General features: G+C 41.6%; 2 protein-coding genes across 5 annotated transcripts; one reads left to right on the plus strand and one right to left on the minus strand.

Moving 5' to 3' along the window:
* On the minus strand, positions 1-14,065 carry eeig2a (EEIG family member 2a). The gene is made up of 11 exons (XM_023806459.2): positions 13,792-14,065; positions 8,309-8,429; positions 8,182-8,211; positions 7,833-7,949; positions 7,350-7,396; positions 5,079-5,170; positions 4,663-4,758; positions 3,331-3,523; positions 3,014-3,150; positions 2,303-2,366; positions 1-2,046 (listed from the first exon to the last, which is right to left on the minus strand). The coding sequence occupies exons 1-11, from the start codon at positions 13,935-13,937 to the stop codon at positions 2,004-2,006; spliced, it is 1,086 nt and encodes a 361-aa protein (XP_023662227.2). The 5' UTR covers positions 13,938-14,065; the 3' UTR covers positions 1-2,003.
* Positions 14,066-15,965: 1,900 nt separating this feature from the next.
* On the plus strand, positions 15,966-23,319 carry LOC111841036 (5'-AMP-activated protein kinase subunit beta-2-like). Of its 4 annotated transcripts, none has more exons than XM_023806480.2 (9): positions 15,969-16,079; positions 16,855-16,893; positions 17,398-17,580; positions 18,458-18,624; positions 19,368-19,461; positions 19,553-19,667; positions 20,567-20,700; positions 21,266-21,334; positions 21,561-23,319. In XM_023806480.2, the coding sequence occupies exons 3-9, from the start codon at positions 17,422-17,424 to the stop codon at positions 21,636-21,638; spliced, it is 816 nt and encodes a 271-aa protein (XP_023662248.1). In that variant the 5' UTR covers positions 15,969-16,079; positions 16,855-16,893; positions 17,398-17,421; the 3' UTR covers positions 21,639-23,319. The 4 variants fall into 4 exon arrangements, with proteins under 4 accessions (XP_023662249.1, XP_023662248.1, XP_023662251.1 ...); XM_023806482.2 differs by lacking the exon at positions 15,969-16,079 and adding an exon at positions 16,099-16,483; XM_023806481.1 differs by lacking the exon at positions 16,855-16,893 and having other exon boundaries at positions 15,966-16,079.

Below are 23,319 nucleotides of genomic sequence, written 5' to 3' on the forward strand. Positions count from 1 at the left end.
TTTTCTTTAAGATTTTAATTGACTCAACGTTGTACATATGCAAGTGTGTGATATGTGCATTACAATGAAAATTCATATGAAGATTTTTTTTCCGATTTTGAAACTGATACAAGCCTTATAATACAAATGGCAAACTATTAACACTGTAAGATTACCACCCTAACCATTATAACAAATGGACTACAGACAGTTATTACAAAAATAAAAATCTGTTAAAGGTAAAAGTAATTTCACAAATAGAATAAAAAGTGGGCCAGTTGCGTAAACACTTTGTATACAAACTGCTGGCATCCGATGCAGGATGCCTTGTTCCCTGCACTGCCTGGGATACGCTCTGGGATACGCTCTGGGATACGCTCTGGGATACGCTCTGGGATACGCTCTGGGATACGCTCTGGGATACGCTCTGGGATACGCTCTGGGATACGCTCTGGGATACGCTCTGGGATACGCTCTGGGATACGCTCTGGGATACGCTCCAGGCTCACATCCCTATAGGGGATAGGAAGTTACGGAAGATGGAGAAATGTACACAGAAGTAATGATTTTATAAATAAACATAGTCTGGAGTGGTGAAATTTTAATGTGCACGAATAAAGTAAGAACCAGTCAGTTTACCAAACGCAATAGCAGGTCTAAATTGAGAGGTGCTGGATTGGCTGAGAGGAAGGTTTAAATCTCACAAGATTTAAGCCTATATAAACATTTCCATTCCAAAAGGCTTCAGAATGAGGGTTTTCTATGGGGGAACCTAGTGCAAAAGTAATGGCACTTAATGGGTGAGCTCATTCTTTGTACTGGACATCCTCCAAGCCGAAGGGATAGAGGCTTCTGCTTTGCAATGCATCTCGTCATCATTTGTGGCCTGATGGGGAAGCATTACATTCACTCCATTAAGCAATTTGTAGGCAGTAGAAGACATGCCTGCAACTCAATACACGAATTAGCACAGTGGCATACAGCATTGACAAGGGCTCTGACCTCATTTAAACTACCTTGAGCACAAAATGTTTTTAAAAATGTTGTGACACTTTTTAAAACACCATATACGTATCTGACGGACAGAATAATATTATATATTGAACTAACCTCCAACATTGAGACTACATCCCATAATCACCCATTTTACTGTTAATGACAGGATGATTTTATTATTATTATTATTTTTTTTTAGAAAAATGCAAATATCATCAGCTCAATAGTCAACTGGGCTTGAGCAGTCTGCAAGTCTGGTTCTACTTCCTCTAAAATCCAACATCACAATGTTGCCACGTCGCACAATGTAACAACACTTTTTTTTCCCCCCCCCTTCTGCTTTTACTGTAATTTTGACTTCAAACTCTGTTTATACCCATCAATTAAGGGACATAACATTCCCTTAATACATTAACATTTGAGGCTTTCAGCCTAACAAGACCTACAATTTTTACAGTATTTCAACTTGTTGTTTGGACCCCTTAAGATACTAGTCGTGACACTAAGTAGATTTTGTTCCTTATCAGAACGATAGAGCTTCGGTTTTGGTGACCAAACCAGGATCAAAAACCTATGAATGTCAAGATGATTCCACCACTACTTTCAAATTTCTTGTTCAGTATTTTATATAAAAAAGCAAGTCAGAGATTATTAGAACACAGTATTCACCCCCCCCCCCCCCATTTCTAGGAAATATTATACAAAGCTGTGGTCCTCATAAATGCATTTCGGACCTTGTAGGAATCTTTGAAACCGGTGTGCAGCATGACACCGCAGTTTAAGGTGTGTCCCACGATGCCAGCTGGCTGACCATTCCTGTTCGCCCTTCCCGATTGCACTCAGGTTTTAGGTCCAACTGGGATGTTTTGGCAGCAGGGGGTGCCATTTCCATCAGTTTTCAGGCCATCACGTTTGCCGACATTCTAAGTAGGTTGAGGTAGGGCACCGGCAAAGAGAAACAAGGCACGACCATCGCCTTTACTCAGACCTTCCCCAGCACGGGAGTTGGAGGTAGCTTTTCTGGTGGGCTACCGCTTTATCACAACCTGCTCATACGCTCCAGCACCAACCCTGAAGCACAAAAACCAGCATCATTCTATATGTACTGTATAATATAGGCAAAACACAGCTAAACAGTACAGTGAAGTAATCTGAGGAACTTTATGAAATGTGCAATAAAATAATTTTTTATACTGATTGTGTAAGATTTGAAAAGTTCAATTTCAGTTTCCACACATTCTACAAAATTCTGGGCAGTATCATGCTCGACAAACGTCTGGTTAAAGTCGTCTTCTGGCACATTGGAGGGAGGATCTCACATACACACCTGGTATGATGGCTCCCAAAAGCAGTGCTTCCTCCTGGGCCAACAAACAAGCGGAGACCTTCCTCTGAGGAGGACAAACACACAGTCCAATAAAAATTAACCAAGGTCTGGGGAAAATACAAAATCCTGTATATTCCTTCATAGCAGGAAGAACTGGTTGCTAGGCAATTTGAAAACATGCAAGTGTATACAGAGGTGTTTTCTGCAGTGTGGGAGGTCTGAACTTCAGAAGGTTCCTCATTTTTATTTAATTTTTCAAGGTTTAAGGAATGAAGGGTGTTGCTGTTAACATTTACCTTTTCATTATATGCAGTGTTGATTGATAATTTCTGCACCCGGCATGTCAACAGAATTGAGTTCAGAGTCAAGTGTGGGCGAGAAAAAAAATTGAGAATGTGGTGGATGTATGATGCCTACAGAGAGCTCTGTTGTCAATGCTTAACTTAGTCACCCCCTTATGTCCACATCCTACATAACTAGTCCATTACTGACAGAGGCGGACATTTCAGCTCCAGAAAGTCCAGACCAATATTTTGTTTCAACAAACCAGTTGAGTACTCTGTGACTGACTCTTTTTACTCAACTGGTTGGTTGAAACAAAACCCTGGTGTGGATTTTTACTTTCTGGACCTGAAAAGTCCACCTCTGATTACTGAGCCGGTCACTCTGGCTGTGTCCCAGTGCCCCCCCCTCCTGTCCAAACACACATACCTTCAGCACTGGAGTCCAGAAAGTCATGGCTGAAATCCTGGCTCTGCAGTATTTTTTCCACAATGTCGTCTGCGTCCACCCTGGTGGCGTCAACCCGCTTTAGTTGGGACTCCATGGAATCCTGTTTCATGGGATGCCTGAGAAGATGCAGTCAAAGGCTGTAGGGATGTCCGTGCCATGTCACACCGCTAGTCTGTTGTACAGATGTGCTACCACTTTTCAGCAAGATATTCAGGATCCGCTTGGCAGTCGCTAACTGCAGCTAATTGCCCCCAGCTTTATTCGCTTCAGCATGAGGAATCGTCATCGGCATTCACCTGTTAAGGCGCTCGCTGGATGAGGTGCTCTTGACGGGCGTGCCGATACCGAGCTGGGGGCCTGCCCGGGGCTCCCGTTCGTCGCTGGGCTCAGGTATGCTGCCGATTCCGGTGGAGGCACTGCCCACTGAAGTGTTCCTCCGGTGCGTGAGCTCCGACATGCTGGAGGAGCGCGAGTGATCTGTGCTGTACCCTGTTAGATGGAAGCGGAGAGGGGGCTCACGCAGACTGCATATGGAAACGTGCCACTCTTTGGCCCAAACTTATTTTGCCATACGTTTACCTCAGGGGTGTCAAACTCCAGTCCTGGGGGGCCAGAGCCCTGCACAGTTTTTGGTTTACCTTCATTTAACACACCTGGTTCAACTCCTTGTGCCAATTACCACAGAGCTCATAAGCTAAATCATTTGTGGTGGAACAGGGAAAGAGCTAAGCTACACAGGGCTCCAGCCCCCCAGGACTGCAGTTTGACACCCCTGGTTTACCGTGGGTAATGGTTTACAATGGGCAATTCCCAGTTGGCATCACTGATGTTCTGCTGTATTTTAGATCTTCTACACGCTTTGTTATTCATCGACTTTACCCCCCTCCCTGGGTGAAGACAGCCATGGCCACCCACACGGTCTATAAAAAGCTTGCCTAAGGAAACCTTCAAGCCCCCAATGCTTGGCAGTGATGCATGATTAAAGGGTTCGCATGGGGATTTCACAGCATCATCCGCTTGTACGTCTGTCACTCGCCCCCAAGGTGACTGTAGATAGTCGGGAGATGATTCTGACTGAATCTAATCAAACGTCCCGGGCATCCACTTCCCACGCTCACTGTGGCAGGCCCCGCCGAGCCAGCTCCCATCCTCTGACGATTTCTCACCACGAGGCGTACAAATGTCTTTAACATGGAGGGAGGAGGTGAGGAGATGACCGTAATAAAAACCACGTAATTGGTGGGGAAGCCTGTAGGTCAGGAGCCCCCGCCAAACAGGCGACCCGATGCTGGAAATAACAGCGTGAATGTGAGCCCCTCAGTCTCATTTTCAGGAAACTGAAAACCGAGCCCAAGCGGCCATGCGGCACGTCGGCTGCTTTCAGATGATGGAAACTGAATCAATGAAAACTCAGGTCAAATTGATGGGAAGCACATCATGATAATGCGCAGATGAGCAGGACGTATGAGGAAGACGACGAGCAGCTGTAATAATGGCAGGAGTTCAGAAGAATCAAAGGTAATACTCTGTGTAACGCTGCATGGATTCAGTCCCACACCCGTTCCCTAGAGTGGGATCGTTTGTCAGGGCGGTTTAGGTCTCCTTCCAAGGGCTACCGGGACACATACCCGACACTTTAGATTGCTGGCTGGCGTAGCTGGAGGTCCTGGAATGTCCACACATGCCAAGCTCGTCAGGAACGGAGGCGCTCTTCAGCGGTGTGTCTGCAGGGTTGGAAGACGTCCGATCGTTAAGCCTCTGCTCAGGCACAAGCCAATATTCAGACTGCTGTCAGGGTGCCGATATCACAACAGACAGGCGATAAGGACAAAAACAAGCAAAGGCCAACTGAGGCCTACTCTAGGACAGCTCACACACCAGAATCTTAATGGTGCAATAGACACGATCCCCTAAAAAGACGACCCACCAAAGGGTAGATTACAGACATCTATGTCACAGAACCAAGTGAAGTAAAATGATAATACAGCTTCACATCTCCTGCTGTCCTTTTTCACCTCACTGAGATCAATCGTTGTCGACGTACCTACGAATGGCTTGAACGTCTCTCCTCCCTTTCTGTCCTTGAGCAGGCATTCGCCCTCTTGCATTCCCACATACATGGCTGTGGAGGGGGGACTACAAAAGAGAGACAGAGAGGAAGGTGATCAGCACCCAGGGGGGGGGAAAAAAAAAAAAAAAAAAAAACAGGAAACAATGAAGGATAAACGTTTGAGTTCCCCAGCTTAAGCACAGAGTGAGAGCCGCTGCACGTACTGAGTAGTGACTACAAACTCTGCTCATTCATCGTCTGTGTTAAAGGCATTTCGCAGTTTTGAAACAAATAAGCATGTGTCAGTGCAGCTGCATGTAGTGAGACTGACGTCAGCCCACGAGCGAGACGCTTCTTAATAAAGCTTCAGACTGTTCTTAGCGTCCGGTCTGCAGATTTGGCCTGAGTAAGTTTAGCGGGTAAGTTCTGTCGTTTCATAATCTGAGCTCAGTGTTGCCCGGCTGTTAAACTTCTACTTTGATCTGAGATGGTGGGCAGGATTAAAACCAGACTAAAGATGGTATTTTGAGTCATCCTGGGTTTTCCGCTTTTGTATTTATGGGGTACATCGTAGAAGCTGGCCGTGTTACGGCTTCCTGCTTGTTTTGAAAAGTGAGTTGGAGTAACCCAGCAACGGCGGTGCTGTTGCGCAAGCTGCAAGACACGTCGCATTCCCCCCCGTCCCGGGGGCCAGAGTCAATGCCAGGGATTTCCTACTCCTCGATTAGAGCTGTGTGAGTCATCGCCAGGGCCCTGATGGTTGGGTACGCAATGCGCGGTCGGCCCATTGCCAAAAAAAGGACAGTGAGGGAAAGCGCACTCATGCCTCGATAGGGTGAGTGTTCAGACTCCGTGGGCTGCTCGTTCACAGCAAGCGCGTGACACGGAGGGAAAACAAATGGTCACAACGCTGAAAAAGGTCACATCGTGATGGCACACCGTATTGGCTTTTGTGCCTTACTAGCAATGCCACGTCAACAACACATCCTTTCAGGAAAATGACAGAAAATCCTTGACAAAATACCATGGCAACCCACTCTTGTGGCATGACTCAAAGCAAAAGCGGGCATACAGACCACCCTCTCTCAAATTTTAAATCAGAGCTGCAATTTAAGCAGCGGGAACTGATTTCTGACACCATGCACCCCCACATTTAAACCTGCCAAACATTTCACTGCCTACGTGTCGGACAGAATATGTGTTCATCTTGTGGACAGCCTCCACACTCAACAGGAAGTCAGACAGGCAGCATAATGTAAGCATAAATTCCATTTCAACATTGCACACCCCCTCCACCTCTATTTGCAACTTTAAAGATGCATGACATGTAAGAGTGCTGTGTTCAACTGTATTATTTAACAGCCTTGTAGATCTTCTATATTTCATGGCTCCTCAGGGCTTTCAACCAATCAGGGACGCATCTTAAAATATGGCATCATCCCAAGGAACTTGTGCGCCGCATACAGAATGCTTATGGAATGTAACGATGACAGCAGATGGTAATAAGTTTATGCTTTAAATGGGCTTACGTGCCAGTTTCTGTGCAAGCTTTACTATTCAGACTGAACTACCTTTCAACCACAAAAACGCTTTCCTGAATGATAAAATGGCATCTTCGCGCCAAGATTTTCGTACACAACCAGGATCCCATAGCCTCAGTGTAAAGTATGAGCATGAAAAACTGCCATTTTCTAACACAAGCAAAGCAAAGACAGCATTTCGGGGAGCTGCCCACTCGTTTAGCAAGCTGGAAGATATTCAGTAATTCAATTCCAGCTGAAGCAATACAATGGTCAATAGTCAGGGAAAAAAAGTAACCATTTTCAGCTACATCTGATCCTTGCTCATCAGTTCCAATAAACATCAAAGGCAAGGTTAAAGGTACATAAATAGCTTTAGCATGGCACTGAGCAGGGTGCTTTGGACTACAGCTTCATCACAACGTTCGATCGAACACATCTTTCAGCATTAGTTCCAACCAAAAGCCAACACTTTGTAGCTGTTGTGGTAAATCTGAAAGAGGATACATCTACCCTGCAGACTTCCTCTGAACACAAGTTGCTTGATGTGCGGTTGATCGTTGAGCTGAAATGCTTGTCGCAATCTGTCGGCATAGTTCAACCAAACGCAGACAGTCTGCTTGTTTTGTACGGGTGGGGCCACATATTTCTAAGCCTGATAATGCATTTTTCTTCAAGGACAATCAGACTGTGCATCAGTTTAAGACAAAAAAAAAAAACAAAACAAAACAAACATTCTCCTCACGTTTTAAAGCACGGGTCACCTGACATCAGCTGCGTACTGATGATCACCTAAACAAGAGAACACAGAGTCATCAGTCATGTGATCATTTTTAGCAAATCATTCTGCCGTGCAACTACACACACACACACACATTAAAGCACATGTTCAGTTTCTATTGGCAGAAAATAACTTCCTTTGTTAAATGATCTGGCTAATGCGGTTACCATCTTTATGTACCCAATGCAAATCCAGAATGCCACATAGGCCCACTGAGGAAACATTACGGTTTGAGTAGCCGGGAGGCGGTGGATGGCTCAGAGGGTTAGGCCTCTGTGCCCGCGATTAGAAGAACGTCCAGTTCGAGGCCAGCCCCGGCAGAACAGTCACATGTCTGTGGGCCCTTATCTGCTGTGACCCCCAAGGTGAAGAGCATTCAAATGTACCTGTACTTGTGCAAATGGTAAATAAGGGGTCATATTTCACCAGTTCCACCTGTTTACCGACCTTCAGTATAGAATTATCCTGCCGCATGTGCTTGGTGTCATAGCCCTCCAGCAAACACCTGCGAATGGTGTTTCCGGAGCCAGCAAACTCAGCCAGATTAAGGTCAGCAAACCCAAGCTGCAAGACATAAGATAAACTTTCATCTGATCTTTCCAGCTCTTGCCATTCTGTGGCATGGGACACACCTTTAATGTCTACAGTTCACATAGTTTTGGCACAAAAAATGTTAATGCCCTTTGACCCTTAGCCACACATAGAATACCTGTGATGCTTTAACAGTTAAAAATTTATCACAAGTCAAGTGTTTGTTATGGATAATAAAGCAAACTAGGCAAGCAAAATGAATTACCTTTGCATATGTCTTTCCACCCTTCAGTTCCTACAGAGAAACAGATGAGAAACATTAACTTGCAAGAACAGGACGACACATTGCAGTAGCAGTGCTGAAAGGGGCAGGTCTTAGCAGGAAGTTGTACCTTGCGTACGGACACTCTGAACACGCATGGGTCCAGCACCCCTGTGCTGGCGCTGCCACTCATCTTACACAGGAAGGAGAACTTCTTCCTCCACCGTACACAGTTGGCCTGAACCATCTCCCTGGGAAGGTTGGCGATAAGACATACTTTTAAGTAAACACATAAGTAAATTTTAAGTAAATAGCCATAATCACAGTTTCCCATTTTAAAGCTTGTTAATCGCATGTTTGATACTTGACATTCAGAATGGACAATTACTGCATCAATCAAATCCAGTCAAACAAGATTATCACTCAGCTATAGCCCCATGAGCTCTGGTTTATTTACAATCATTATACATCCAAATGGGATAATAACTGTCCCTCCATTGCATTTAGACTAAACACTAAACCAATGGCAATAAGTCAAACTGGCCTTAAACATTAATATACACACCTGCACCTCACATTATGGTCTCACTGCTGAAAAAGGTCAAAAATGTCAGCTGGTTGACTGACAACGGGCCTCAGTATCAGCGAAGCCATAAAGACAGCAGTAAGAAACAGCAACAGTGGAGGTTGACAATGGCGCGTATAAATCCAGGCTCCATCAACAAAGAGGCGATATGTAAAGCTGAACACCTCATAAATCACTGGGTGTTGGGCTAAACAAATACGACCACATTAAAAAAAAGTGACACGACAACTTCTCCATTCCAGTGCATCCAAACGCTGACGCAGAGATTTTCACCATTCAAGCGAATCTCAAGGTAGCTTATCAGCAGAAACGCTGCAGCTTATCACCTACAGCATGTTTCTGCAATGAACGGTCAGCTTTCCTTAGAAACTGGGCATGGAAAGCAATCGCTGCAAGGCTGCTCTGGCCAGACATGGGAAAATCATACCAAAGGAAACCAGGAAGTCTGGCAAAAAAATATGTTCATTTAATAGCACCAATCTGACTCAATTTCTCTCATACAACACAGACATGAAATGAAAAAAAGCCAGGTCTCTAGTACTTAACCCTGTAAGAGAAACTAGTAGTGTAATCCTAAATGTCGAAACACTGGAATGTAACAGAACAATCTTCATTCAATCCGGTCACCAGTTACCATTACCAACTACAGAAACTGCCTAAATCTGCCAAGGTACTGACTATCAGGACAAACATGTAAACCGTAAAGTACACGTGATAAAATGGTAGGAAAAAAAAAAGTACAACCCTGTTTTGTTGCCTTGGGTCAGAATATTGAACAAGTTGATACCAGTTAAGAATCTTAAATTAATCTTAAACTCACTAAAATCATTTTTAAAGTAGTTTTTTTCTGAATGACAAACTACTTTGTTTTTTCGAGTTTGATAAATTATACATTTATTAGGCCTAGAAGATTCTCATAAAGCAAGGAACAAATTTAATGCTCAAGAGACAACTCATTTCACATTGAGATTTTGAGTCAGAACATGCAAACTAAATATCCTTGACTCAAGAACATTAAAGATTGAGGAGACACAAACACTGTATTCCATGAACCTAAAAAAGGGCGAGAAATTGTTTGAAATGGGGTGTGTGAGTGACTCATTGGGAGTGTGACTGCTTAAAGATTGATGGTGTGTGAGGTTGAACACGTCACGCTCGCTCCAATCCCACAGATCTTCATGCACCCACTGGTACTACAAGTGGCGTCTGTCACAAGGTGTGAACTTCAGAAATGCAGCATCAGAGTCACCAAGACTGCTGACAGCTGATACTGACTCAGCAGTGACTGACGGCTGGCTGGACGGCTGAACGAGCTATGTTCTCCTGACCGTTCCCAATGCATGACACGAAGGACAACGCAACGAGGCAGTTATTATGAGCACACGATTGATTATATATATCCAATACGTCACTCTATGCATTCCTCTCTCCTGTCAAAGCCAAGTGATAGTTAAAGGATTTGAGGACACCCTGTCAATATCCTTGCTATAACCTCCAACCCAGGCAGAGCTTCTGAGTACAAAACAAACTGAATGAGCTCATATAACTGGAACCACAAAACAGGCAAACTCTGGAAATCTATCCAAACAAGTCAAGTCATTTGTCCCGAAGCTAAACCTTTCTGGCATGCAAACAATAATCCAACTTAGCTAAGGCAAATTTTTCATAAGATTGAAAACATCTAATATTCAGGCATACAGAGTAACTAATCATGGGAGAACTTATACAAAAATTTCACTATCCTGGAATGCAAAAAAAGCAAATATTATTTTCTTACACCCAGGTGCTCATCACCACTAAAACATTTGTAATAAATAAATAATAATAATAATAATAATAATAATAAACACATTTTGCATTCTTTACTAGACACCATTTTTTTAATGAAGCAAAAATGCTTATGACAGTAACATCTGGAATAAAGATGAATCATTGTTTGTGTTTTTATGAACAAAGTTGCTATGGCATATTCCCCCCCCCCCCAAAAAAAATATTGTCCCCCCAACCATTTTTAAACATGAACTTAAAAGTAGTTATATCATCATCAGGCTTGACTCATCAACCACGAAGATCAACTTTCACTCTTCAAAACTCTACACTTCAATACTTCACGTTTTTTTTGTCATTTTTTAAGATAATACACAATGGAACAACTTTTAGATTATGAAAGACTTTCCTTTAGGGGCATGTAGTAAATTACTCACTCATCTCTGAAGGAGTCTAAATCTCTAGTTATAAAGGTTGACCATAGAAATAAGTGTTAAACCAAATGTTTCAGGACAAAAAAAAAAAAAACACATTCTATTCTACAGAACAGCCTTAATTTCACTTTTCCTCCAACCCATTAGTTCCAAGAATATTAGTATAAAAAACATTAAAGGCAATAGTCAGCCTTCTAGCTCAAGAAATTTCTCCTGTTTACTAGTGAATTATAAAGATTCAAAAGTAGGTCTGTAACTGTGTTGGAAAAAAAAGACTTAATATACATAGTTTCATTTATCTTTAGATTTAATAGTTTATATTTATGGTTTATATTTAATTGGCTGATAATCATGGCATTGCTGTAAAAATCTAATCGTATTCCTGACAATGGCTGTCATCCCTAATAACACGCTTTCATCTGCATCATCTGCGGTACCTGACTTGTCATTCTCCTTGGACAGCATCCAGAGAGAACCTTTACAAACCATTTCGAGCTGGGAGAGGGAATTTGGTTTCCAGCATCCCTATATTTAGATCAGTCATGACAGTCTCTATGCATCCGCTGACACATTCTGTGAGGAACAAACTGACGTATAAAGCGAGCCTAGTCTCGGTCCTGCTCTCTTCTATAGTACAGTTTCACTGTGATGCCAAAGGTCAATTATGGGAAAGTGGCTTTCAAGCTACTTCCCAATCACAATTCAACCTGATTCAGTTTCCTCTTTCATGTGTTTCTTTGGCTTACTGAAGGTGGAACTTTCAACTACCCACCTAAAGAGAACATGTCTAGTTGGCCAAACCATTTACCAATAAGTGAAGAGAACATCAAAAGCAGATAGCCTGACAGAAGTCAGTATACTGTTAATTCACCAAATCTAAACGGCAAAAGGCCAGTGTATTAGAATTAACAAGACTGACAGTGAACAATGACTTGATTTACTGTTTCATGTTAACAACTGCATGCAATTCAATAACTTTTACCTTTGCCCTTTTGTTTTAAGACAACCCTTTTTGATTTTGCACACCTAGCAGGATTTTCACGTCACCATGCCCGCGAATGGAACGTCTTATTCAGATTCTCAGATACCTTTATAATGACAGGTACAAAGTCCTTATTCCACAGTGCAGGTTGTGCTTTACCAGTTACAAGACTGAAGCATTTACTATTAATCCATCAAATATTTACAAGCTGTGTGAGCGAGCCTAATATACGAGCAGTCAACAACATCTAAGTCAGTGAAAGGTCAGCATCAAAGACTAATACTCAGGTGCCAACATTTTCTTTTCTGAAGCAATCAAAGCTACAGACATTTCACAGAACTAAAACTCTTAATTATAATAATAGACTGTCAAGTCAAATATAAAGCTTTACATGGCATTACTAAAAGAAAGGTTTGATACTGCACATATCAAGCATTCTCTAATAAGACTGAATAACTAAATGGTACGTTCTTTTATTAGTGCCTTACGTCAAATCCACAGTTAAAAGAAATGCACCGAAAATCAAATATGCAAACAGTTCAACAAAATTCCAGTGCAACAGTATATAGTCATTCAACCGTTACAGGGCAAACACCTGCTCCTTAATCTTCGCAATCCAGTCCTTCAGTGTGTTTCAAACAGGGGTGTGTTTCTCAGTGAATACTTTTTTGCATAGAAAAGCAGGAATTTAGACAAACCATTCTCCATTTGAAACCTACAAGTGTGAGTTGAGTATATGCATTTAGTAATCCCACAAAAGAGAACATATGATGTCCATTAAATATTCAGTAGTGTTTTATAAGGATATAGAACTTTATGCTTTACAGATAACACCTGCCACAGCTACAAAATAATTTTATTCAATTTAAGGAAGTGGTAACGCTTGGCTGAGCATCTCTATCTACAACTACCTCAAATATTTTTTTCTCAGCACCTGATGCAAGTTTAAGGAATACTGCAGCTCCCACACAGCCTTTAGGTTTAGTACTGGCGAATGTACAGAAAACTATGCATTGAGGAGCATTTAAACAATTATTTACATGAAAGGTTTTAGAGTTGCCGGGTTGGAGCAAACGGTATGTTTCATCTAGCCCTGCCTGTCATCCGACGTGGCCTTTGACCGCACTTTAACTGGTTCTGGTAAAAGAAACTGAAAGATGTTTAGTCTGCTGAAAGGGAAGGTGGAAAAAAACCACCAAACCACCAAAGCCATGCTCTCAGGCAAATCGTGCAGTTTATTTGGTCCAAACGCGCCGATGCGGCACTTACGCTCGTCTTACTTTTATCAAATACTGCTATCTACTTCCTCATAAGCATGCAGTATAATAGCAAAACAAGACTCAGCCAAAGAGCACACAGCGTGCAGTAGCTAGGATATGTCTACAAAAATATATCAGCCATTGATTGTTGAGCGCTCCAAAGCTCACAAATATTTTAATCTTAAAACTGTCAGCACGACTGTCATTGTTTGACTTTGCTGTCAAGTACCACGAGCTATGGTGAATTACCATGGCAACGGTTTTCCCCCCCTTAAATTGCCAACTAATGTATGAAAACGCAATACCAATATGACGAAGTGGTTAAGTGACCACATCAACTGTTTAGGTTCTTAGTAAACTCGTTTAGCCATTGTACACTAAAAGTCAAGAACAGTTCTGGGTAAAGTTAAACATCACATTAAAACAACCAGACTGCTGATTCCTTGTATTACTATGGTGAAGGACAATTATTAGACTCTGCGTGGTAAAAACATGCCGCAATTAGATTTCAGGAAATCGTTAAATTTCAGAGTAAACATCACAGACACGTCAACGTTACACCGACTAGAATCTCTAGCTGCTTACCGAGATGATTCGTCTGAAAATCCACCGTCAATAAGCCTGACTTTACAAAAAAGGACACCGTTCACAATGGGAACGGCGGACAGTTCGTCCAACTCGAAATCTACTTTAAACTTAAACTTCTTTTTCTTCATCATGATGAAAGCCATCTACGTGTACAAGCACTCCGATGATACTCTCCTAATCTGAGAGTAGTAGAACAGACAACGAGGTTCAAACACTGAACTACACCCCCACCATCAACTATTCCTACGTTGATTCGACGCAAAGACCAGAAAGCATCGTGTTCAAGGCGATACTTTATTCAACGCACTCTAGTCTGATTGGTCAGAAAGCAGCGTGGACGAACTGTGATCCAATGATAGATCAATATGCTAATTATCTGTTTCAAACCGCCTACACGCGGACGTTGGAACATTACCTAACCATGTATGTCGTTAACTACCGCCGTGGAGTTACGTAGATCATTTGCAATAGGGCAGGGGTCTACAGCGACGGCGACGTGAAATATATAGAAAAATACAGCCAAATTGTACATTCAGATAGTTTATGCAAAATTAGATGTATCCTAGCTAGTGCTAATGTAAAATACTTCAAGATCAATAATAATAATTAAAAAAAACGCGAAACATAATGGCAATTACAAACGTTCAAATCAACTGGGTTCAGTATGACCGTGATATATCTTAGGCTAATAATATTGCTTGATTTAAAAATTGAACGTATCCATGACCATGAGTTTCTATTCACACCTCGTTTTGTGAACAAAAACAAAAGTTGTATGGGTTCATTCAGTCGCTTTTTACTTTTGCAACTTAAGAAATGTCAGTTCGGTAACACCAACTTTCCATTTATGCGTGTCTTATTCAAGTACATCATTCAATTACAATTTATGCGGTTTCTTATTCAATCAAATAATCCAATTACATCTCATGAATCCCCTAAATGACATTATATAATTTTTTTTCGCGTTCCCAAAAAACGCAAGTTTTTGAATTTGTATAATATTTTAATTGGTAGGCAAATTAGGCTCCGGACCCCCAGCGACTCTGAAAAGTATAAGCGGTTACAGAAAATGGATGAATGGATGGTAAGCAACGCGAAGTTGCTTTCTAGTCCGGCTCGATGGTTAAAGATATTTGTGACAGGCCAAAAATTTCTGTAGTTCACGTTTTGTATATGACTACATTAGCTTTGACTACATTGAAATTAAAGCAGCGCAATGCGTATTAATAACAATATAACGTAAGAACATAGTCGTGGAGCTTAATGCGAAGCAGAACATCCACCTATCCATTTTCTGAAACCGCTTGTCTCATTCAGGGTCGCGGGGGAGCCGATGCCTACGGGCGCAATGCAGGGAACAGCCCAGGATGGGGCACCAACCCATCGCAGGGCACATTCACACCTATGGGCGTGAGACCATGCTAAGCACTGCACCACCGTGCCACCGCTAAAGCAGAACAAATCGAGTTTTACAAATAATCATTTGGCTCCCTCTAGTGATTAAGTCTAACACTACATTATACTACACCCAGGCAGCTCATTTCATGACCATAAGTAAGCGCCTCAAGTGAAGCTCATGGTAAAATGAGTATTAAGACATTCAAATTCTGATTAACATTTTTTTGTATAAGTAACACAAGGCGAATGGTTTTGTTTTTTTAAAAAAAGTGAATATTTTTGTCTCAAAAATCAGTTAATTTTATTTTGGGATAGATATTCATAGTAATCTTGTCATATTTGCGGCAGCGTACCAGATATGATTCATGCATATGTGGTTATGGAAGTCGGATGGATCGATGTATGCCGGTGGATCTCCTATTTTTGTCCAAGAAAACAATCTGATTTAGAGACCCACTCTTAGGCGTAAATGATCATATGATATTTATATATTCACAGTAAAAGTAATCTTAAGGACCTGTATTTTGAATTGGCTTCTTATCTTTCTTCAGGTGCTTCAGGTACTAAGTAACTAAAAGATAATAATGTGCATTTACATTTATTATGCAGAAACTTTTGGATGGAAACATTGATTTAATGATTGCTCCATAACTATATGTAATTAGACAACCAGTGTAAAATGAGATTACCAGTTTTCTAGATTTCATAATTTCTGATTCATCTTATGATCATACATTTTGAATAGGGTTCGATGCGTTTCGTAAATATAGCTTTTTGGATCACCAGACAAGCCGTAGCGAGGTGAAATGTTAAGTGTTTGATAAGAATGTTGTCAGAATTGAAATAGCAGCTTCTGTGGTTGTGTTGGTATAGCGGTTGTCGAAGGGGTAAGTTTTACTGATTTTTACAGTTTTATGTGGGAAACATAAAACATAAAAAGCATATATGTGCTGAATTATAGGCCCATAGGTAACGCCAAATGTCACTTCATCCCAGATAGCGTAGTTAGTTGGCAGTCTAGCTAGTTATTGTTGCCGAGTGATTTTGTAACGGCTTAGGGTATTTCCGTCGTACCGCCTTAATCGCATAATGTAGTTTGTGGAGTAGTTGACCCGGAAGACTCGGCAGTTCATAGACTGCGCTGTTGTGTATCGGTTTAAGTTGTTTACTTCGTAGCTTGACCAGTGACATTAAGTGACCTGTCCGAAAAGAGGGTGTTCGGCTACTGTCCCTTTATCTGAAATCGGTTGACAGTCTCCTGGCTACGGTGACGTTTCATATCTATTGCCAAGTAAGATAACGTTAAGCGTCTATATTGCATATCATATTGAATTTTGTAGATGGATAATTTTACATGAAACTTATCGAGGTACCGTTTTTTTTGAGCTGGTAGCATAATTGCCTTATATGGGAACACTCTAGTCTGAAGCTGAAATGGGCTCCGTGGCTCGTTAAATGGCCCTTAATTTGACATTCACCCAGGACAGTTTGGTGTATAATATATATATATATATATAATCTCCGACCACACAATATTAATTGAAGTTAAAATAAAAAAATGTTCTTAAATACCGGAAATGAGAATATTCAATACTAGAAAAAAACATTTTCATTATAAATATCTAAATTATGTTATCCATCTATTTTTCTTATTCATTGCAGGGCCCGGTGAATCTTAATGCGCTATTGATCAAAGCATTGGTAACTATCTCTTTAGAGCTCCATGCATTTGAATAATGCTGCAATGAAATGCCTGCAGTCTGCATTAAAGAATTACACGTATTTATCAGACGTGTTTATCCAAAGTGATGTACAATTGAGAAAGCTGTGTCAGGTAGTCCCAGGAGCAGGGGTGCCAGTAGAGATTTTGGCCCCCAAGAAAACATATCATATTGGGACCCGGACCAATCCACCTTTGTTCCAAATTTTTTAGGGCCCCTGTCACTCAGGGGTCTTTGAAATCGTTTTCACTCTCTCCCCTTTACGATGCACCTGCCCTGGAGAAAATAAGGGCTTTACTCAGTGGTGACATCACTAGTACAAAAAGTTTGTTTAAAAAGTAATTTTAAATAGTTATTGCATATAGGTAACTTAATTGAAGGACACATTACTAGAAACATTCAGGAAGATCATTTTGCCAAGTCTTATAAAAAAGGCACACCGGTCTGTACATGGTGGCTAGACTGATGCTACTTTGTTGTTCAGGTCCGTCCTGAGCACCAAAGCATCATGGGAAACACCAGTGACCGTGTATCCAGTGACCGCCATGGGACAAAATCCCACCGCGCTGATGGCGGGAGTAGCCACAAGGAACAGGAGACGAGCAAGATCATGGTGGACAGCACCGACGATCCCAATATCTTTAACACCCACACTACAGAGTCAAAGGTACTTCACACATGCATGGTGGTACTAGGCCTGGTATGGGCAGCCCCAGTGCTCTCTAGGTCCTTTATAATGGACCCTCCAAAGAGACTATCCCCCCCCCACACCAGTCCCTGCATTATCACCCAAGGACTGGAACAGAGGTATTCAAACTGTGGGGTGCGCCAAAAAAAGTGGTGTGTGTGTGTGTGTGTGTGTGTGTGGGGGGGGGGGGGGGCACAGGTGAGGGGAAAAAATAATAGCGAACTGTGGGGGCGACCTTTACAAAAAAAGAGACTTAGTGTCCAAAATTTCCTCTAACCTTGTTGAGAAATGTGCAGGAAAACAGTCACATCCTTCCCATTTAGTGACAAGATGTAGTTTTTTTTGGTGTGAGAGTGTGTGTGTGTGTAGGGGGCATCAGGACAAATATACCTACAGTGCCTCTATCTCTCTGTATTTAATTTTGTGAATAATAATGGTTGTCCTTGTCAATTTGCTACTAGTTTACAAATGTACATTTGCTGCTGACATAGACTGTTGTTCAAATTCATTGCTGTCATTTGCTTTTAGTATTTCTTGTAAGAGCTCTTTAACAGTCTCTAGAGAGCTATTCTATACCACTGTTAAAAGCATACTTATGTTTCTGTAGTGTTCATACAGCTGTAATGCAATACAATTGTAAATTCTATGAAGGTCTTGTGTTTTCTAATCAGCTTGCTTTACTTGGCATCTTTTTTTTAAAAATAATTTTCCCTGTCAGCATTTTGTTCATTGCTACACATGAGCCCCAATGAACAGTATTGCTGGTATTCAGCTTTTTGTAGAAACGTGCCACGGTAGATGCAGAATGGAGAGATGGGGGAACTGTGCAACTCAGCCAATTGCAAATACCTGTCAGCCCTCAGGGGAAAAGGAGTTTACACCCTTTGCCCAGGACCTGGAAGATTCCGGGAGGCCGGGGCCCCAGGCTAGGCCCACCGTGATCCGTTGGGCTGGTGGGGGGAAGGAGGTCTACATTGCTGGGTCTTTTAACAACTGGAGCACCAAGATCCCACTTAATAAAAGGTGGGCCAGTTCCTCTCATGCAATAAAATGTCAAGTGGACTTGTATTTGTGTACTACTGTAATAACACATTTATAGTGCCTTTTTTAACCCCTTGAATATTTTTGGCTTTTAGGGAGGAGGTTGATGGTTTCTTCCATATAGTCTAGGCTCACAAACAATTATGGAAATTGGTAGTGCTAATCAAAAAGGGATTGCCAGTATAATAGGCAAGTAATTGTACCTGGTAACAAACTGTGGCACTACAAGTAAAGAGAACTTCGCCTGCCTGCGATCTGTATCAGTAAGGTAGCCCTATAGCTTCCAGAATAACTAATTCTGTCTGCGACCACGTTTCCCCTGAGACTTTGCTGGCAAACGGCTGACACTGGTCAGGGTTCACACATCCTGCAGCCTTGAGCCTGCCTGTCTTCTCAAACTCTGCATTCACAATATATGTTACGGTAGCCAGTTCCTGGCTCCCAGTTAGGATTGGAAAAACGTACTTCTGTTTCTTCAGTCTTGCTAGCTACTCATTTATCTGAGTTACCCTTGCAATCCATTGTCTGTGTGTGGTACTGAATATTCAGCACTGTTATTCCCTCTAACATATTAAAACTCTTTCTGGTGGGATTAGAACCTTTATCATACCACTGTCTCTGTATATTCTTTATTAAGTAATGCTGAAAATCCTGTAAAATCATTAAGTCATTGTGAGGTATTTAAACTTCAGAAAAGCTCATAACAAAACTATTTGTTTCTCCAGTCACAATGACTTTGTAGCAATCTTGGACTTACCTGAAGGGGAACACCAGTACAAGTTCTTTGTGGACGGACAGTGGATGCACGACCCATCAGAGGTAACCTGAAAACACGTGCTGCGGAAAGTTCTGGCATTACCTCCAAGATAGATACAGTTACAAGTATTTGATAAATCTGTTCCTGTTTTAGCCAGTAGTTACCAGCCAGCTGGGAACCATCAACAACCTGATCCATGTGAAGAAGTCTGACTTTGAAGTGTTTGATGCCCTGCAAGTGGATTCGCTTGAGTGTTCAGATACATCAGGTGAACAAACAGAGTCATAGGATTCAATAAAACATTCTTAAACAATATGACAGGCTCTCTTTCTTGAAGAATGGAAATGAAGCACTTTGCCACCAAAATCTTCAGTCTGTGGAATGTATGCATGTCTGTCCAAAAGTTAGCCTTCTTATTTGTGCTGTCAATAGTGTTACGATTTTAAAGGGAACACTGTGATAGACATGAACTGTTGGTCACAGCTGATGGCATCAAGTTAAATAGGTAAATTCTTTATAGTCTTTATAATATCTTTATAGTTCTTCTACTTACCTTGCTCTCCATAGCTTGGGGGGGGGGGGGGGTCACAGTGCAGGTTTAGCCATCATGTGGTACCCCTGGAGCTGGGGGTTAAGGGCTTTGCTTGCTTGAGGACTCACAAACATGTGACTGTTCTGCCAAGGCTGAGGCTTGAACCTATGACCTTCTGACCATGGCTATAGAGGCTTAGCCCACTGAGCCACTCACTACCCCCCTTGTTAAGTTAACATGATACGTTATGTTATTTACGTGGAGCTTAGCTTGAATAAAAACTAATAATAGATACTTATTGATCCCTGTGGGGAAATGATCTTCATACTTCCCCCAACTTGCTCTCTGTAGGTGACAGTAAGCTGGCTACAAAGGGCAGCCACCCATGGCAGCACCAGGGAGCTGGGGGGGTTAAGGGCCTTAGTCAAGGACCTACAGATGGTCCAGGGCCAAGCTTGAACCTGCAATCTCCTGATCACAGACAGAGGCTTAGCCCATTGAGCCACATACTCAATTAATGCAATAAAAGTGCAGATGAAATAAGTGTACAAGACGAGAGCAGGGGGGCGGTATGGATGTTCACTGTTGAGGTACAAGAAGCACCAGGCTTAAACGGGTTTTTTGTTGTTCATCAGATCTCTCCAGTTCTCCACCAGGCCCCTACGGGCAGGAGGTGTACGTGTTCCGGCCTGAAGAGCGCTTCAAGGCCCCACCCATCCTCCCCCCACACCTTCTCCAGGTCATCTTGAACAAGGACACAAACATCTCAGTGAGTTTCCCGCGGCCAGACGCTGATAGGAGGGCTCCCGGTTATTTATCCCCGAGGACCAAATTTGATCACCCACACATGACCAGGGCCTGCCGGCTCCGATGTTGTTCTGTTATGCTGGTATATGTCAATAAAGTTTGCAGAGATGAGTGCTGACGGTAAATTTTAGGGGGCTGTAACGGTAAATTCACGGTTCGGTACAAACCTCTGGTTTGGGGTCACAGTTCGGTGCAATTTCGGTACAGCAGGGAAAACAGAATTTGTTTCGAAATCGTGTATTATTGAAACTGCGGACACATTTGCAGTAGGAATAGTTGTAAACCAAAGACAATGCTTCTGTCGGCATGTCTTAAACTTAAGAAACACGTATTTATTAAAAATATATATGAAAAATACATTTTAAAAATCAAAATTGTAAATCATGTCTAAAACCTGTGTTCTCTACTACTACTGGGGAAGGGGGGGGGGGTCATGGACCAGATTTGAATCATCTGTGGTCAGAAGGGTTGTCCTGATTGTGAGTTTTTCTGCAGTAAATAATGGGCTGAAAACATTTACCTTCCAGTGTGATCCTGCTCTGCTCCCTGAACCCAACCACGTTATGCTGAATCACCTCTATGCCCTCTCAATAAAGGTACGATTCATCGCAGTGCCTTTGTTATGCTGAATCACCTCTATGCCCTCTCAATAAAGGTACAATTTCATCGCAGTGCCTTTTGCTGTCATGTCAGATCTCAAAATATACAGTAAATAGTTTTTGCATCACATTTATATTAATCCACATATTATCCATATTAAATTATATAGGATCGATGTGTACTGTAAAAAAGCCTATGTATCACTTATGTTTTTGTGTTCAGGACGGCGTGATGGTTCTCAGTGCTACTCACCGATACAAGAAGAAATATGTCACCTCTTTACTGTACAAGCCCATCTAATTTTCTGCCCTCGATCAGGTCGGCATGTTTGTGTCATTCGTAACCACACATCGGCCGGGATTGCACTAAAAAAATACAAAAGCAGTTTACAGAAGTGTTATAGGCCCCCCTTATGAGCTCATGTCATGTGCTCTGGCATAATCATGGTCATTCTCTGTTTCATTGTGAAGGACCAGGAACCACTAACACGAAGTGGGCAGAATTTGACAGATTTTAACTGGGTCTGTATATCTGAGGAAAGACTTTAATGACCATTTGAAATCATTGGGGGAGAAAGAGCTGATTTCACAACAACAATTTTGTTATGCCGAAACTCAACTGTGCATCTTCCATTGAACCAAATACAGTTGCTTTGACTACAAATTTTTACTTGCCAGCATCAGGCAGAAAAATAGGTTTTCAATTCAATTGACAGCATTTGAATACTGCTTTTTAACTGGGAAATGCAAGAGCCCAGAGGATTTTACCGCATCAGACATCCATTTTAGTTATTTACTATATTCAGAAATTTTGATACATAGAAAAGCAGCATGTTCTTAACTAGAACGTCCTTTAAAAAAAATAAATGTCCGGGAATTCAGCTGTATAAACGTTTTACAGCCTTATACGGCTTTTGTCATATGGTGCGATACCACACACAGCACCAGTGCAGACTCTGTTGCTGAGGGTCATCATATGGCCCACAGCATCCCAGATACGTCCTTCTCATTATTTCATACCATTGTACCCCCAGAATGCATGTGCCACTGGTTTATTTATTTAATATATTTTTTTTGATTGGGACTTAAGCGCTTTCTTTTGTCAAATGAGCATGACCGTCCAGGTCACATGCACGGGATGAAACCACGCGATTTCGCTGTTGCCTTTTTTTCACGATGCTGCAAGCACTTTACCTGTGCATTTAATCCATGCTGTGAGTAGAACAGAAGACTATAAAGGAAGAGTATATAAACTTAAACTATGCAGAATATGAATCCTGTACTGTAGCTTTTTTTGTTATACAATCTCCAGTATCCTCTTGTAGTGATGGCAATGCTGTGATTTGTTTTTTTTCTTTTAATATATATATATATATATATTTATTTATCAAATAGCAGTGTATTTATCTGTTACATGCTGTGTGTCTAAACAAAACTGGGAGCGATATCTTGCATGAGGATTACATTCATGCCTGAAAAGTAGCGTTATGCATGTCTGACTTTAAACGCTGGCGTCATAATTGATGTGTTCAAGTGTGCCCATTCAAAATGCCTTCATTTTACACTTATGTTGCTACTTGTTTTATCTGAGATTCCCATGCAGTTAGGCAACATATTGTCTAATGATCTCTATTGTCATGCTTGTAGGAATCAAGGAAGTTTTACATTTTATATGGTCTATCACAAATCCAAAGACGTTCCATTCATTGGAATATATTTAACCTTGGGGATTTTTCTGTACTTGACTGAGTAGGGATATAAATTATGTAAACAAAATTATACTTTGTGCAAAAACACAGAACGTCTGTATGCTTGTATACTGTAGCTTTCTGAAGCAAAAAAACTTGAATTTTTAAATGCATTTAATTTAAAATATTTTTTAATGGTAAGTAGCATTTTTGGTTTATGTTGATGATGGTTACATGTTTAATATGAATGGTTAAGCCTGGTTCCACTTGAAAATAAACTAAAAATGAATGGTT

This window comes from Paramormyrops kingsleyae, chromosome 21 (genome assembly GCF_048594095.1).
Source record: "Paramormyrops kingsleyae isolate MSU_618 chromosome 21, PKINGS_0.4, whole genome shotgun sequence".
Lineage (NCBI taxonomy): Eukaryota > Metazoa > Chordata > Actinopteri > Osteoglossiformes > Mormyridae > Paramormyrops > Paramormyrops kingsleyae.

Coding starts and splice junctions, on each gene's coding strand:
- eeig2a (XM_023806459.2), bottom strand. CDS start 13,937: ATGGCTTTCATCATGATGAAGAAAAAGAAGTTTAAGTTTAAAGTAGAT. Junction 8,212..8,308: donor TCAGAGTGTCCGTACGCAAG/GTACAACTTCCT, acceptor GTTTCTCTGTAG/GAACTGAAGGGTGGAAAGAC. Junction 2,047..2,302: donor TTTGGGAGCCATCATACCAG/GTGTGTATGTGA, acceptor TTTGTGCTTCAG/GGTTGGTGCTGGAGCGTATG.
- LOC111841036 (XM_023806481.1), top strand. CDS start 17,422: ATGGGAAACACCAGTGACCGTGTATCCAGTGACCGCCATGGGACAAAA. Junction 19,462..19,552: donor GGATGCACGACCCATCAGAG/GTAACCTGAAAA, acceptor TTCCTGTTTTAG/CCAGTAGTTACCAGCCAGCT. Junction 19,668..20,566: donor TGAGTGTTCAGATACATCAG/GTGAACAAACAG, acceptor GTTGTTCATCAG/ATCTCTCCAGTTCTCCACCA.